The following is a 14739-nucleotide window of genomic DNA, read 5'->3' as shown; positions in this document are numbered from 1 at the left end:
ATTTTAATAAACACGTGATCAGAGTCATTTTAATAAACACGTGATCAGAGACATTTTAATCTCATAGACATTTTATTAAACACCTGATCAGAGACACGTTACATTTGAACACAGTGATACAGTATAATGATTCATTGTAGACAGAACTGAGCTGAAACTGTTTACATCATATTTTAATAACAGAACAGAGACTTTTCCTCAGTGTTTTTAATTTGTCTTCCCTGTGAACTCTCGTGTGTGAGTCTGTGGACGAGTCGACGAAGTTCACAGTGAAATAAAGTGAGAGAAGATTCCTCAGGAGGACGTCGAGCGTCCAGCTGGAGTTCTGTTGATGAAGTAGCTTGAGATGTTCTTATGAACCGTTTGATCGTTTCAACTGTAACAAACAGTCACATGGATTTTATATTTTATATCAAACTGTAACTGACAGACTGTTTGCAAATAACTACAGACAGTGTATCGTTCAAATCCACAGGATGTGAGCATCTAATACCTGCAGATTAAGATTTGAATGTCGTGATACGGAGACCATTGATCAGAGAAAACGATTGCAGGTGGAGCTACTTTGAAATTGATAAACGTTGCTTATAGATCCTAAATATCTTACATATTTTCGAAAGTTCTCTGATGCAAACTAAATGCATTCTAAAATAACTAAACTGGAAACCAGTGCAAAGAGACTGTAACACAATCGATGCAACAATAGATGCAACATTATAAACAGGTTTAGGTCTAATTATTGAAATATGTATTTTTAATATTGGTCAATATCCTGTGGCTCCAGAAGTGATAGAAGCCTTCCGGTCTATGGTGCAGAACAACTGAACACGGAGATGAGCAGATAGACGAGACCCGAGGAAACTTCACACGTGACCAGCAGAGATCAGATCACGGAGCTGATTGGCTGAGGAGAGGACGTGAGCTGGAACTCAAATGAAAAGGTTGTTACTCTTTGACCTTCGATCCCGTCTTTGTGCTCTAATGTCATGATTTATGTTCTTTCAAGTCACTTTTAAAATCCCACTATTTAAGACTGGATTTCAATGTTTGTTGTGATTTACTGGTTATGTTTTTATAAAGTACGAGTTTTAAAAAACGCTATATAAACAGGTTATTATCATTATTGTTGTTGTTGTGTTTATCCCCATAAGGAAGACAAGTTCCCATTATGTGAGTGTGGATACAGTCAAAAAAAAACAACCATACAACACCTCACACAAACACATTATTTTGACTGATCGTTCCTACACACAGACAAAACGGTGACATTGCCTCCTGGTGGCCACAGCAAGAATTACAACCCAAAACGTCTGTTTACTTGCTGTCAGTTCCAAAAACAATGCAATACATAAAGTTTATGACATTTCTGTGAATTAGATTAAACTGTGATGTATGCTGATATTACAAAGTAGAAAGAGAAGCCATTTAATTACATTTATTCTATAATTACCTCAAATTTCTCAGTTATATTTGGTTTTATTTAGTTTATAAACATAAATAGATTTTTGTCCACTTGGGGGCAGCAGAACTGCACGCACACACAACTTACTGTGAGACATAACGTCGGCTTATACAGAACCCAGACCTGCTGATTTAGACCCAAGGATTAAGATTCTGTTTGCATCCAGATGATAGATGTAAACTTGTGAGAAAAATATCTTTCTCTTCAGCAGATCAATGATAAAATTCCTGCGAATGGGCCAAAAGGACCTGATTCATTCAACAAAGCTCGGCAGCGTCAAGATGAAAAAAAAATGAAAAAGTGAAAATCAATCTTACCCAAACTTACCTCAGTATTAAATCAAGATTCCATACATCATTGTACTGAAGACAGATTTTCAGATATTCTTGAATTCGGTTTCCAGATGAGGTGGAAGGAGATGTTGGTCTCTCAGAGCGACGGATGCTGTGTTACAGTCCGCAGCATCCAAATCTGATTCATAAAACCTCCACATCGGGAGCATAAGATCCCGCCTGGTGTCACGGGGGCCTTTACTGCGTCAGCGCCGACGAACCAGAGGCCACGTGGACGGAGCGAAGAACCCTCCGTCTTGAAGCTGCCGTTCAGTATCAGTCCTCACCTCTTACACACAGACGTTTACAGCGTGAGACTAAATTGAGATCCTGATAGAACCTCGTCTGTGAACAGTCATGGCACGTAAAAGTGCCTTTACAGATATTTAAAAATCTTACCGACGGCCGATATCGTTTCCCCGAGGATTAAAAAGTCCAGGATTATCGGAGACAAAGCCAAAACATTGAAAATCCTTTGTGCCACATCAGAAGTGCAGCGCGTGTCTCAAAGTGGAAGATGAGCTCTTTTCTCATTCTTGACAGGCCGACGTTTGGGACACGGCTGTGAGGGGAGGCGAGGATTTGTCTGCGCTGCCTGTCGTCATGAAACCTTCCCTCCACTGGGAAATGGAAGCAGCAGTTCAGGCCGTCTTCATTTCCGTTTAGTCACGACGAGACAAACCAGCCTCTGTGTTTAAAAGTGACAGTCACAATCACTAGTTTGTTGTCAGTGCGCTATGACATGCCGGCGCAAATGAACTGTCAACGCGACGTCGCGGCACAAAGGAGGTTTTGGATCTGAAAACATCCGATCTTTGTATTCAGACTCGACTGTGCGAGAAGAGCTCGACTCGCTTCTGTCAATGACGCCTCCTCCCGTGGTGCACGTCGGCCCTGAGTTGGTTCATTCAGTTAATTCATTTGACACTAATGTGTACTTAAGGTGACGTCGTCCTCTTTGTCTTTTAATTTCATACTTTCACTGTCGTCGGTTCCTTTGATTACTAGAGCCCGACTGATGTGCATTTATGTTTCCATTTTACGAAACATGAATGTTTATTATAAGTTCTTTATATGTGTTTGTATCTGCATTTTCAATTCATAGTTATTTGTGATAAAGTTTATGGTTACACTAAAATATCAAGCCTCAATTACATGTCTTTGTTGTTAAGGTTTAATAACAACATCTTAGGAATCATTGACAGATTTTAAAAAGTATAAATATATCAGCAAATATATTGGTATTGGAAATCTTGTATTCCCAAAAATCATATCGGGCAGACTTTAAACTCCACTGAACTGTAACTGTATTACACTATTGTCAGGATGTTTTCTTTACATCTCTCGGCAAACCATAACCTTTAGTCATTTAAACAACCAAATGCTGTTTGTCACCGACCACTAATATTAACCTCATATACTTAAAACAGTTGTAACCAAATGAAAAACCAAACTTCACAGATCAGAAAATTAAACAATAACTTCATTTTTACTTTTTTTTTTTTTTAAATGTTGACCTAAAGAAAAAGAAATGATAGTTGGGTGCCATTGAAATGTCACCTTTCTTCCTACAATAATAATAATCACAAAGTGTTCTGATCTGTAATCAGGCATGCTTTGCTCACGGGAAATACGACCCTATTGTTTTTAAGGTTTGTATGCGTTTTAGGGCTGCAACTAACCATTATTTCATAATCGCTTAATCTGTCGATTATTTTCTCGATTAATCGATTAGTTGTCTGGTCCATAAAATGTTAGAGAATCGTGAAAAAATGCCCACCGTGTTTTCCAAACCCTGAGATCCTTTAATATTCAATAAAATATCCATTTAGAAGCTGAAATCATAAAATGTTGACTCCCTCCCCGAATAATAACTACTTAAACCGATTATAAGATTATGAAAATAGTTGCAGATTAATTCAGTAGTGAGGTTCATTACTAATTGATTAACTGTTCCAGCTCTAATGCATTTATATAATAGCCTGACCGAAATGGATTTTTGGGGGCCGATGCCGATATGACGGAGCACGAGATTCCTGATACAACGAAATATATGTATTTTGGAAATCTGTCTACGATGTCGTTATCAAACCTTAATGACAAAGACATGTAATTGAGGCTTGATATTTTAGTTTAACCTTAAAATTCATCATAAATAACTCTTAATAGAAAAAAAATACAAATACCACCAAATAAATAGAACTTGAATTAACAAAATGAACATTTATTTTACTTAAAATGTAAAACATAAATGCACATTTAAAGACGTATCGGCCGACCTTTAGTTTGCATGTCTAATATTACTACACTGTAATAAACAAGATATGTTTAAAATTAAGTAATGATTGCAATTATCCTTATGACTGCAATATTTAACCTACTCTGTCCTAGATTATAACCCATGCAGTTGTTTTTTTTAACCTGTTGAAATACCTTTAAATGGGGGCGGGCCCACATCAGACTGAGATCAGTTTCTGGTGGACGATCCCTTTGTGACACCACGCCGGCATCTATAAATCAGAATAGATGATGCGTGGCAACAGAGCAATAAAATAAAAGTGTCCTACCTTATTCAGGTGTAAGGAGCAGGTGTCCGGAGAGGCGTGGCCTCGGCAGCTGTTGACGTCACCAGTCGTGTCTCCCGCGAAGATCCAAAATGGCGGAGACGGCGCGGCCCGCTCCCGCGAGTCGGAAGAAGCTCGGCGCGTTCGCTGCAACAGCTTCTGGCACAAAGTCTCACGAACTGCTTCACGTCGATCACGACGCGCCAACAGGAGCCCTTCAGCTAGCTGGGGTTAGCCACGCGGCTACGAGTCCGTTCACTTCCATGCTAATGAGCGCTAATGAGCTAACACACGTGAAGCTAATGCAAACGACAGCGTGATAAACCTCGGGTCCACATACCTCCGGTTGGCCACAGAGAATACGTGCAGGCACGTTCCTGATGACGGCTGTCGGAGAATTACAACATCAACTACGTATTTGTTTGCGCCACAACGTTTTTTTCACGGACTAGTTCCCGCTGTGACTTCAGTCAGTCAAGCGTCCGCGGTCACGTCACTCTACTTCCGCTGACGCCAATTGGATCTTTCACAATAAAACTCCGCTCTACTTCCGCAATTACTTTTTTTCACAATAAAAGAGGAGATTCATCAGTACACATTTGTATCATTTGAAACATATTCATCACATTGTTCCCTTTTCGCTCCTCACGAAATAAATTACTTATATGTATATATATTTTGATGCACCTTTTCAACCTTATTCATAACCACAGCTCGTGTAGGTTTTTGGCAAAGTTACATTACTTTATCTTTACATCATTTTTGAACAATTTTAACCAGATTACAATGAGATTCTCATTTTTTAATAAATGAGAGTGTAATGCAAGTCAATCCTCAGTACAATTTGAGGGTATCCCGAATCAACTGAGTATATATTTCAAAAGAGAAGTACTACAAAGTTCTGGTGAAATATGATTAAAAACACATACATTTTTCCAAGAAAAATACCTTTTTATTTCATTATAAATCCACATAATTGTATCTATGAAAGCATAAAATCCCCATTCCTTTGTTGTCGTCTTTTCTCCTTATTCTGGTCATTTGTTTCGTTATATTCAAAGTAAATCATGGGTATCAAACCATTGAAGACTGTAAGGTGTATGTCACATACAAACACAGACACTGTCAAACGGCAAAGGGGGAGCGAGGGGATGGGACAGCGCAAGTTCTGCTGGCCAACTTTTACAACCGCGTAATACATTTAACAATCTCAAGTGCCAGCGTTTGGAAGTAGGAACACTTCATGGTCAAGTTCACCAGTGCTTCCTACGTGTGCAGTTGCTTTCCAGTGTCAAACAACATCAGAATCCACCGCTTTCACCACCGAACGCAGAGTCGGACGTGTGTGCTTTAAGTTTGGCTTTGAATAAATCCTCGCTGGTGTTTCCTCAAAGACACTTGAGGGAACGCTCTCGGGACACCAAGGTTGTTTTTTTTCTTTTTAATACTCCGACACAGAGAGAACCATTCCACCATGGACGCAAACACACTGATTATTTCAACATTATCTAGGTCATCCACAGCCATAAGAGTTGGTAATACTGGAGAGTATACTATTCAGTTGTTCATGAAAATCAGAGGGGGGGAGAGAGAGAGCGGAAGAGAGAGAAAGAGTGAAGGAGGGGAAGAGAGATGAAATGAAAACATACTATAAAAGTGTCGGAGAAGTTCACCGTTTAGTTTGACAGTTTGTTGTTATTGATGCTTTGAGACAAGACGCTGACGATGTGCTTGTGTTTTCAATCCAAGGCCCAACATGTGTTTCCTCTTTGACTGCGAAGAGATAAGAGAGAGGTGTGCTTTTCTGGAAGTCTGCATATTCTCCCGATATTGCAATAATCCTGTCATAATACTGCAGTAATCCTTTGGCATATGACTGTATGCTGATGGAAAGAGAAGAGCGGCGCCGCCAACCACTGACAAACCACGACCAAGAACATCAGGAAAAGTGTCATAAAATGGGTTTATCCCAAATCCATAGTAATCCATTCAGGATATTCCCAGTGCAGCATTTTGTGTCCGCATAGATAAAACAGAGTGACTGAATACGCCCGACACCCTTTGGCGCCTCTGTGAGATCACTGGATACTTCCTTCAGAAAAGAAGAATCGGTTCCAGACTGCGAATCGCTGGGATTCCTCTGATCCGAGGTTTCAAGCCTCAGATTAGGACTGAACACGAGCAGGGTTCAAATCCCAGAGCATGTCTGATGATCCCAGCCGAGTGGAGCCTGTTGCATATCAACAGGTTGTTCAGGATGTTCACATCTGGTTCTGGCGTGAGGTGGCGTCAGAGGGTAGAACGTGTCTCCGGACTGAATTCCTGGGATGTGACCATGCAACCGATCAGGGAACCTGAGAGAGACGCAGAGAGGTACCGATCAATTGAGTGATTGATTACCCTTGGATTACAGCCATTAAAGATACATTCAATTGGATTTTTGTGTTGTTTATGGATTCAGAGGGACTTGATTTATGAGCAGCAGTGGAGTACGGACGTTCATCAGCAAATCATACTACACATTGTATTTGATATATTCTCATGATGCCCTTGTTTTCTCATTTATATATGTTTGAAATAAATGTTCGATCAATACGACTAAAGAAAATAAGGAGTCAGTGCAGAAGCAGGTCGAGGAAGATATGATTTTATTCATTTTACACACAGTTTGGTATCAACAGAATATCATAGAAACTGAACAATGGCTATATTTGTAAAATAAATCGGGCAGTAAAAAGTACAAACTGAAGGATGGAGTGAGGAGAAGAGAGGAGGAACAGGATGGAGTGAGGAGGAGAGAGGAGGAGGAGGATGGAGTGAGGAGGAGAGAGGAGGAGGAGGATGGAGTGAGGACAAGAGAGGAGGAGGAAGATGGAGTGAGGAGAAGAGAGGGGGATGAGGATGGAGTGAGGAGAAGAGAGGGGGAAGAGGATGGAGTGAGGAGAAAAGAGGAGGAGGATGATGGAGTGAGGAGAAGAGAGGAGGAGGAAGATGGAGTGAGGAGAAGAGAGGAGGAGGAGGATGGAGTGAGGAGAAGAGAGGAGGAGAAAGATGGAGTGAGGAGGAGAGAGGGGGAGGATGATGGAGTGAGGAGAAGAGAGGAGGAGGAAGATGTAGTGAGGAGGAGAGAAGAGGAAGAGGATGGAGTGAGGAGAAGAGAGGAGGAGGAGGATGGAGTGAGGAGAAAAGAGGAGGAGGAAGATGGAGTGAGGAGGAGAGAGGGGGAGGAAGATGGAGTGAGGAGAAGAGAGGAGGAACAGGATGGAGTGAGGAGGAGAGAGGAGGAGGAGGATGGAGTGAGGAGGAGAGAGGAGGAGGAGGATGGAGTGAGGACAAGAGAGGAGGAGGAAGATGGAGTGAGGAGAAGAGAGGGGGATGAGGATGGAGTGAGGAGAAGAGAGGGGGAAGAGGATGGAGTGAGGAGAAAAGAGGAGGAGGATGATGGAGTGAGGAGAAGAGAGGAGGAGGAAGATGGAGTGAGGAGAAGAGAGGAGGAGGAGGATGGAGTGAGGAGAAGAGAGGAGGAGGAAGATGGAGTGAGGAGGAGAGAGGGGGGGAGATGGAGTGAGGAGAAGAGAGGAGGAGGAAGATGGAGTGAGGAGAAGAGAGGAGGAGGATGATGGAGTGAGGAGAAGAGAAGGGGAGGAGGATGGAGTGAGGAGGAGAGAAGGGGAGGAGGATGGAGTGAGGAGAAGAGGGGAGGAGGAAGATGGAGTGAGGAGGAGAGAGGAGGAAAAGGATGGAGTGAGGAGAAGAGAGGAGGAGGAAGATGGAGTGAGGAGGAGAGGGGGGGGAAGATGGAGTGAGGAGAAGAGAGGAGGAGGAAGATGGAGTGAGGAGAAGAGAGGAGGAGGATGATGGAGTGAGAAGAGAGGGGGAGGAGGATGGAGTGAGGAGAAGAGAAGGGGAGGAGGATGGAGTGAGGAGGAGAGAAGGGGAGGAGGATGGAGTGAGGAGAAGAGGGGAGGAGGAAGATGGAGTGAGGAGGAGAGAGGAGGAAAAGGATGGAGTGAGGAGGAGAGAGGAGGAGAGGAGATGTTACATAAGGGGGCCACAGTGATCTACATCCTGGAGGATCTGGTCTTTATATAATGAGCCAATAAAGAGGAATAATGTTGTTTACTGAGGCAGAGACACATTTACACTGACTGACTCCAGGCTGCTAATGGCTAATGGCCGACTGCTCCTCCTTCACTCTCTCATCCTCTGTTTTCCATCTCCCCATCCTTTTTCTTTTTCTAACAGCTCTGCAATGTTTGCAGGCCGCCCTCTGTCAAGATGTTCTCTCTCTGTGTGTGTGTGTGTGTGTGTGTGTGTGTGTGTGTGTGTGTGTGTGTGTGATCTCTCACCTCTCCTGCCTCTTCTCCCTCCAGCGTTGTGAAGCTGAATGAAAGTAAATCTGAAGGATAAAGGACAAAGACAAGAAGAGAAAGAAGACGATGGAATTAGATCGACAGACAGACAGACAGACAGACAGACAGACAGAGACAGATAGACAGACAGACAGACAGACAGACAGAGAGAGACAGATAGACAGACAGGGAGACAGACAGACAGACAGAGAGAGAGAGACAGATAGACAGACAGACAGACAGACAGACAGACAGACAGACAGAGACAGATAGACAGACAGACAGAGAGACAGATAGACAGACAGACAGACAGACAGACAGAGAGAGACAGACAGAGAGAGACAGATAGACAGACAGACAGACAGACAGACAGACAGAGAGAGACAGACAGAGAGAGACAGATAGACAGACAGACAGACAGACAGACAGACAGACAGACAGAATGAGAGACAGACAGACAGACAGACAGAATGAGAGACAGGTGGCGGTGTGACCGGTTTGAGCTGTACATCTACTGCCCTCTTGTGGCCCCTGCAGGAGTTACGGTGAATCGTGGAGCAGCTTTTAATAACCCAGTTAAAATAACATATTAATTAATCATTATTGATCAAGGTGTGCAGTTTCCCGTGTATGAGGCAGGAACATATTGGATTATATGTTTATGTAATTAGACTCTACTGTACATTTGATATGTTTAATAATCTTAACTCTTTCCTCAACCAGGAGGAAGTTCTACACATCCGGGCAGACGAATCCCCTCGTCTAACCGGATGATTAAATTATTGATCCATTTACTCTTGATTGACTCATCGTTAAAAAGTGATTAGAAAACTTAAATGAATCGTAATAAGTCTTATGCATAGTGAATAAACTCCACCAGCGATTCAGACCGAAGTGACGTGATCGGTCGTCTCGTTCTCCCAAATACATTTAATCTAAAACGGAGAAAAGCAACAAATCCACACATTAAAAAATACAAATCAACTGACAAATAAACAATTTAAAAATGATCAATAAACGATGGATGAAAAGACAAATCAACAACGATAGTCATTTTCCACATCGCTTGATCTTTCCAGCTCCGTCTTCGCTCCGTAAATCTCCGGCTTGACTTTTCTAATGGCGGACTTCTCTCTCCGAGCCTCCTTCACGTTCCACTCGCTCCTTCTCTCCATCCCTCCATCCCTCCATCCCTCCATCCCTCCCCCCTCCACTTCCCACTCAGTTTTCATTTTCTCTCCGTTTCTTTATCCCTCCATCTTTTCTTGTCAATGATTGTGTCCGGGGGCTCAGTGACTCATCAGCGCTTCTTCTCTGCTTGGTTTGGACGTTATCTCTCCATTTCTGTTGTTTTATTTCTCTCTGTCTGTGTCACACCAACTAAATATAAGTCCATAATCCTCCCTTCTCTCTCTCTCTCTCTCTTTGTCTTTCTCTGATGTTTTTCTCCTTCGCCAACCATAAACCCAGGATCCAGCCATCTGTCCCTCTTCGTCTGTCTGTCTACTTCCTGTCCATGTCTTCTTCTTCTTCTTCTTCTTCTTCTTCTTCTTCTTCTTCAGATGGGATTAAACTGACTTTGGTTTATGTCAAGTCAAAGGGTTTTGTGAAGCCACCGGCAACGTGACGCTGCAAATGACCTTCACAGGCCTCCCCGTGAAGATGGAGTGGGGATTTCACTGCTTCCTGTCAATATACATTTATGAATGTAAGATTTATTGAGGACGCATCTTATTACATGTTAATTCATGATGCTACTAAAACCTTTAAAAGTGAAAACCAGTCGATGATTATAAAACACTTTCCCTGGTGCTGTCACCTCAGGTAAAATGGGTTAGCGATGTGCTAGCCGCCGATCGTGGTTTCCTGTGGTTGGTGGTGACGGTCGCTTGCCAGAAGCTTAAACCAATCGTTGCTTTCGCAGGATAAGAGGTCATAACGCGTCGTCCGAGCAGCCTTGGCTAGCTGGTCAGCATGCTAACTTCAGTAGCAACGACGCACAGCGAGAGTTAACATTGATGTCGTTCTCCAGCTGCTGTTGACTTGTGGGTAAACAGCTGTCGATGCTAACGGCGGCTCTGTAGCAATAGCAGAAAAACGTAAAGAAATCACATTTAATGATACTTTCCATATCTGGAAGGCCTTTGTGAGGCATGACGACACTGCGGACAGTTTGAAGTCGACAAAAAATTCAAAATTATTCAACTTTAATGCTCAAGCTAAATCTTCGTCCAATGTTTCCCTACAAGGCAGGAAGTATGGGGATGTTTACGCTCTCAAACTCGTTTGGGTGACCTGTCCACGGCTACATTTAACAAGCGTATGTATATATATATATATATATATATATATATATATATATATATCTTTGGTGTTATATATGTTTTATCACACAGTGAAAACAGGCTGTTGTTGAAATGTGGGATGAATAAGGTGATTCTGATATTTTTCCTTTTGGCTTTTTAGTTTTAGTTTCTTTTGCAGCCTCCTGCAGGAGCGGCTGGTGGAAGCTGAGCCTCACGTATGTGTGTGTGTGTGTGTGTGTGTGTGTGTGTGTGAGAATTCATGAATGTGAATGATGGCGTACTTGTACTTTCCCTTGATACACGAGGGTAAAAAAAAAAAGAAAAGCACAGGAAGCCGTGCTACTGTCCCGCCTGACCAGCGGGTGGCACTGTGGCGTTGCGCTGGGCCGCGGCCTGCCCGGCCTCGGGCGGGAGTCGCTGACTGTTCCGTCCCCGTGCCGTGCGGCTGCTCGGTGCCACGCTCGGACAACAAGAGCATCGTGAATGAGGCTCTGGTTCCCTCGCGGCTTCAGAGCACAAAGTGATGCTATCTGCCTCTCTCTCTCTCCGGCTCTGTGGAAACCAGTGAGGCTGCAGCCTGCGCTGAACGGAGGGGAATGTGTGTGTGTGTGTGTGTGTGTGTGTGTGTGTGTGTGTGTGCGCGCTGATGTCCGGAGATCCCCGAGATGTTGACTGCTGAAATATCTGGCTTGTGTCAGGACTTCTTGCCTCCGCGTTCATCCGGATCGGTTGTTTTTGCTCCCGGCACATTAATCCATAACTGTACTACAGACAAGAGCATTCATGTTTTTTACACGGAAATCGGGGGAATGTCTCTTCCCCTTGATGACATGGCGCTCATGCAGCGTTCAGGGGTAGATACTAAAGATAAAGACACTTGCCGATTCTGCAAAACCTGCATCACATTTAAAGGCAATGTTTCAAAAGAACCAGGGATAGACTGTAAAGAGGTGAAAGTTCATCGTTCACCACGCTTCTTCCTGCGTTGACGGCGGTAGAACATATTGAGATCATCAGGCCACGACGCGTCTGTCAATACGTGTTGACGGCAATGTGCACTGATGTGAACGCAGAAAAAAAAGGTTTGCTTACCCACTGTAAATGTATGTTGTGTTCCTGTGGCTGAATGTGTGTGTGTGTGTGTGTGTGTGTGTGAGAGCGAACTGCGTCAAAAGGCATAAAAAGGGGGAAGAAGAGAGGGAAGAAAAACAAAGGAGGACGAGAGAGAAAACGTCATGAAGAGGGAGAAACGAAACGCTGCCACTCGCTCGCTGAGAATCCTCCGGAGATTCCTCGGACACTAAACTCGCGGGGGACCGGCGGGAAAAGTTCCGGAGAACGTTCAATTATTTTATTGAATAGATTACATTCATATTCTGGCAGTGATACTCTCCCGCAGTCTCTCGCGTGCCAGACGCTGAGTTCAATTTGGTCGTCATCAACGTTTGAAGATGTCAAGTTCCTTTTAAAATCAATATGACCAAGAATTAAAGGGGCAGTACGCGATTTTAATCCAACACACTTTTTGTACCTGCGTGGTTCCAGCAGCTACTCACCAATGACAGGAGATGCTCCTCAGCAGAAAGTTGGAGTTTGGCTCCAGGCACCAGCAACAAATCAATGAAAAAAAGGTGGGGGGGGGGGGAGTATTGGTTTGGGCTTAACGATCAGTGGGTTGTGGGTCTGACTGACAGTTTCTTGTGTGTTATTGGGAGATGGCGTCGTCTTCGTGGGTGGGATTTAAGTCCACTACAGTTGTCCCTCGAAGAGAGGCCCCTCCCATCCCGTCCGTTGACGACGACGACGGTTGGCAGTTTTTAATCGCACCTCCGCCTGCGGGACGACAACACGGAGTCAGGGGATCTGTAGCAGCAGCAAACAAAGAGGAGGAACTGGTGCTGTTTCTCCTCCGGTTACCTTGTCCTGCAGAGGAGGAGGAGGAGGGAGGCAGAGCGAGGACGGTGGCCCCGCCTCCTCCTCCTCCTCCTCCTCCTCCTCCGTTGGTCTGGGAGCAGACGTTGGCGTGGCGTGCGGCGGCTTTCTGTTTGTAGTGGTTACTGTGCAGCTTGTACTTCATCAGGAGGATGAAGATGAAGACGAGCACCGAGGCCACGATGATCCCCCCGATGATGATGATCATTGTGCCGCCCAGGAACTGGGGAGAAAGACTTCGGTTAGTTTTCACCGTGAAACAGTCTAATTGTTTGTATGAATTAATAATCACGTAGGCTAAATGAAGCCATGGGGCTACACGTGATGAATATTTATTAGCCATGTGGACCGCTGGTAGAGACAACAGCGCCCAACGAGGGCAACAGCATAATTAAGATCTCGTACGTAGGACATACTTAACTCGTACGTACGACATAAGATCTTAAACATAGGTTTTTTTCACCTTGGCTTTCAGGGCTTCCGTACATTTGTATTTAATCACGATGGGCGAAAATTTGAGTTTGCGTTTGTTGTGAACGCAGCATCAGAAGAACTCCTTGGCTTCGCACTCGCAGTTATTGGAAGTGGAGAATCTCCAGATTCAGACAAAGTTAACATTTGTCTCTTTCCTAAAGATTCTGTTTTACATCCTTTATCAGACTTGGGATAAATTCATCAAACCCTCGTTTTCCCGATTCCTCTTCCAGTAGTCATGAACAAACACACGCTGCAACTCGCTGACCTGGTCTCGAATGGAGTGACAGCGTCCGTACTCCGTCTCCGTGCTGAAGGACACGCAGCCCACCAGCTTGGTGCCCGTCAGCGCCGTGATGCCGTCGTCGTACACGGCCAAGACGCACAGCTCGTAGTCCCGCGACGACGCCAGGTCGCTCAGCAGGAAGTACTTGTGGTTGGCTGGGATCATCCTGCATGGGAGGGAGAGAGAGAAGAGTCAATGTCATTTTGTTTTGTCTGTAGATTCATTTTAAGAAGAACGACTCAAAGTGTCATGAGTGTCTCATTTCAACAGAAGATCTCCACTGACAAAAACAATCACATCCGCCAAAGTCCAACAGTCTTTGTGTCTATAGAAACAAGCAGTGGCGTCGCCCTCTGCTGGTCAGTACAGTCAGTACAGGCGTCAGGCGCTTCAGCATCGGCTTCACTTTCCAGACCCGGTGACGACGTCCATCCTTCTTGACAGTCAACGGTCACTGGTCATTGTTCTCATGTCAACATTAAACCACGGAGAATGAAGTCCAGCATTAATGATGCAGTAAATACGGCGTCAGAGCTTAAACCACAAAGTTTCTCGGAGGCAAAAATCTATTTTATTTTTCATTGTGACTCTGACAATCTTGTTCCAGAGGAGGACGAAGCTGAAGACGGATCAAACCCGACACAATGAACTGAATTCTGGCTCAAATTGACCTTTTTTTCCTGTCGCCACAAATTGTCCAACTCTTTTTTCCCCCCTCGACGTGCAATAAGTTTCCATATAATAAAACTTGGGACAGTTTAATGTATTTTCTTTTTATGAAACTGTTCATATAATTGCTCAGCTGCTGAGTAGTTTCCAGTATTTCTCGGTCCTGACGTCGGCGGCCCTTTCAAATCCTTGTTAATGTTATATTGACACGGCTGACATCGAGTCCTCCCGATGCCGAGGCCTAATAATTAAACGTTCCAGGTGCAGAAGTCGAGTCCGACTACAGTCAGAGTCTGACGTCTGCAGCCTTGTGCAATTCTGACGGGGCGTTAATGAGCAGAGAAAGTGTTTTTGTGTCACGT

At 44.1% G+C, this 14739-nt stretch overlaps 1 protein-coding gene and 1 long non-coding RNA gene across 7 annotated transcripts in view; both read right to left on the bottom strand.

Moving 5' to 3' along the window:
• Positions 1-49: 49 nt before the first annotated feature.
• Positions 50-4936, bottom strand: LOC118298881. Of its 4 annotated transcripts, none has more exons than XR_004789695.2 (3): positions 4362-4885; positions 1790-2482; positions 50-922 (listed from the first exon to the last, which is right to left on the bottom strand). It is a non-coding gene; the product is annotated as an uncharacterized LOC118298881 (long non-coding RNA). The 4 variants fall into 4 exon arrangements; XR_004789693.2 differs by having other exon boundaries at positions 50-2083; positions 2194-2482; positions 4362-4882; XR_004789692.2 differs by having other exon boundaries at positions 50-2482; positions 4362-4936.
• A 352-nt stretch (positions 4937-5288) lies between these two features.
• Positions 5289-14739, bottom strand: part of si:cabz01090165.1 (uncharacterized protein LOC100333421 homolog) — a 177017-nt gene continuing 167566 nt past the window's right edge. For 2 of the 3 annotated variants that reach the window (XM_035621891.2, XM_035621889.2), the window contains 5 exons: positions 13691-13874; positions 12934-13171; positions 12573-12849; positions 8708-8757; positions 5289-6712 (listed from right to left, as the gene is read on the bottom strand). In XM_035621891.2, the coding sequence (XP_035477784.2) occupies positions 12722-12849; positions 12934-13171; positions 13691-13874 (550 nt within the window). In that variant the 3' untranslated portion in view covers positions 5289-6712; positions 8708-8757; positions 12573-12721. Of the gene's footprint in view, positions 6713-6753; positions 7103-8707; positions 8758-12572; positions 12850-12933; positions 13172-13690; positions 13875-14739 lie in introns of those variants that run through there. The other variant, XM_035621890.2, reaches the window with a different exon arrangement.

This window comes from Scophthalmus maximus, chromosome 11, assembly GCF_022379125.1.
Source record: "Scophthalmus maximus strain ysfricsl-2021 chromosome 11, ASM2237912v1, whole genome shotgun sequence".
Classification (NCBI taxonomy): Eukaryota; Metazoa; Chordata; class Actinopteri; order Pleuronectiformes; family Scophthalmidae; genus Scophthalmus; species Scophthalmus maximus.
Note: the sequence above shows the minus strand (reverse complement) of the source record. Positions and strands in the feature narration are given on the sequence as shown.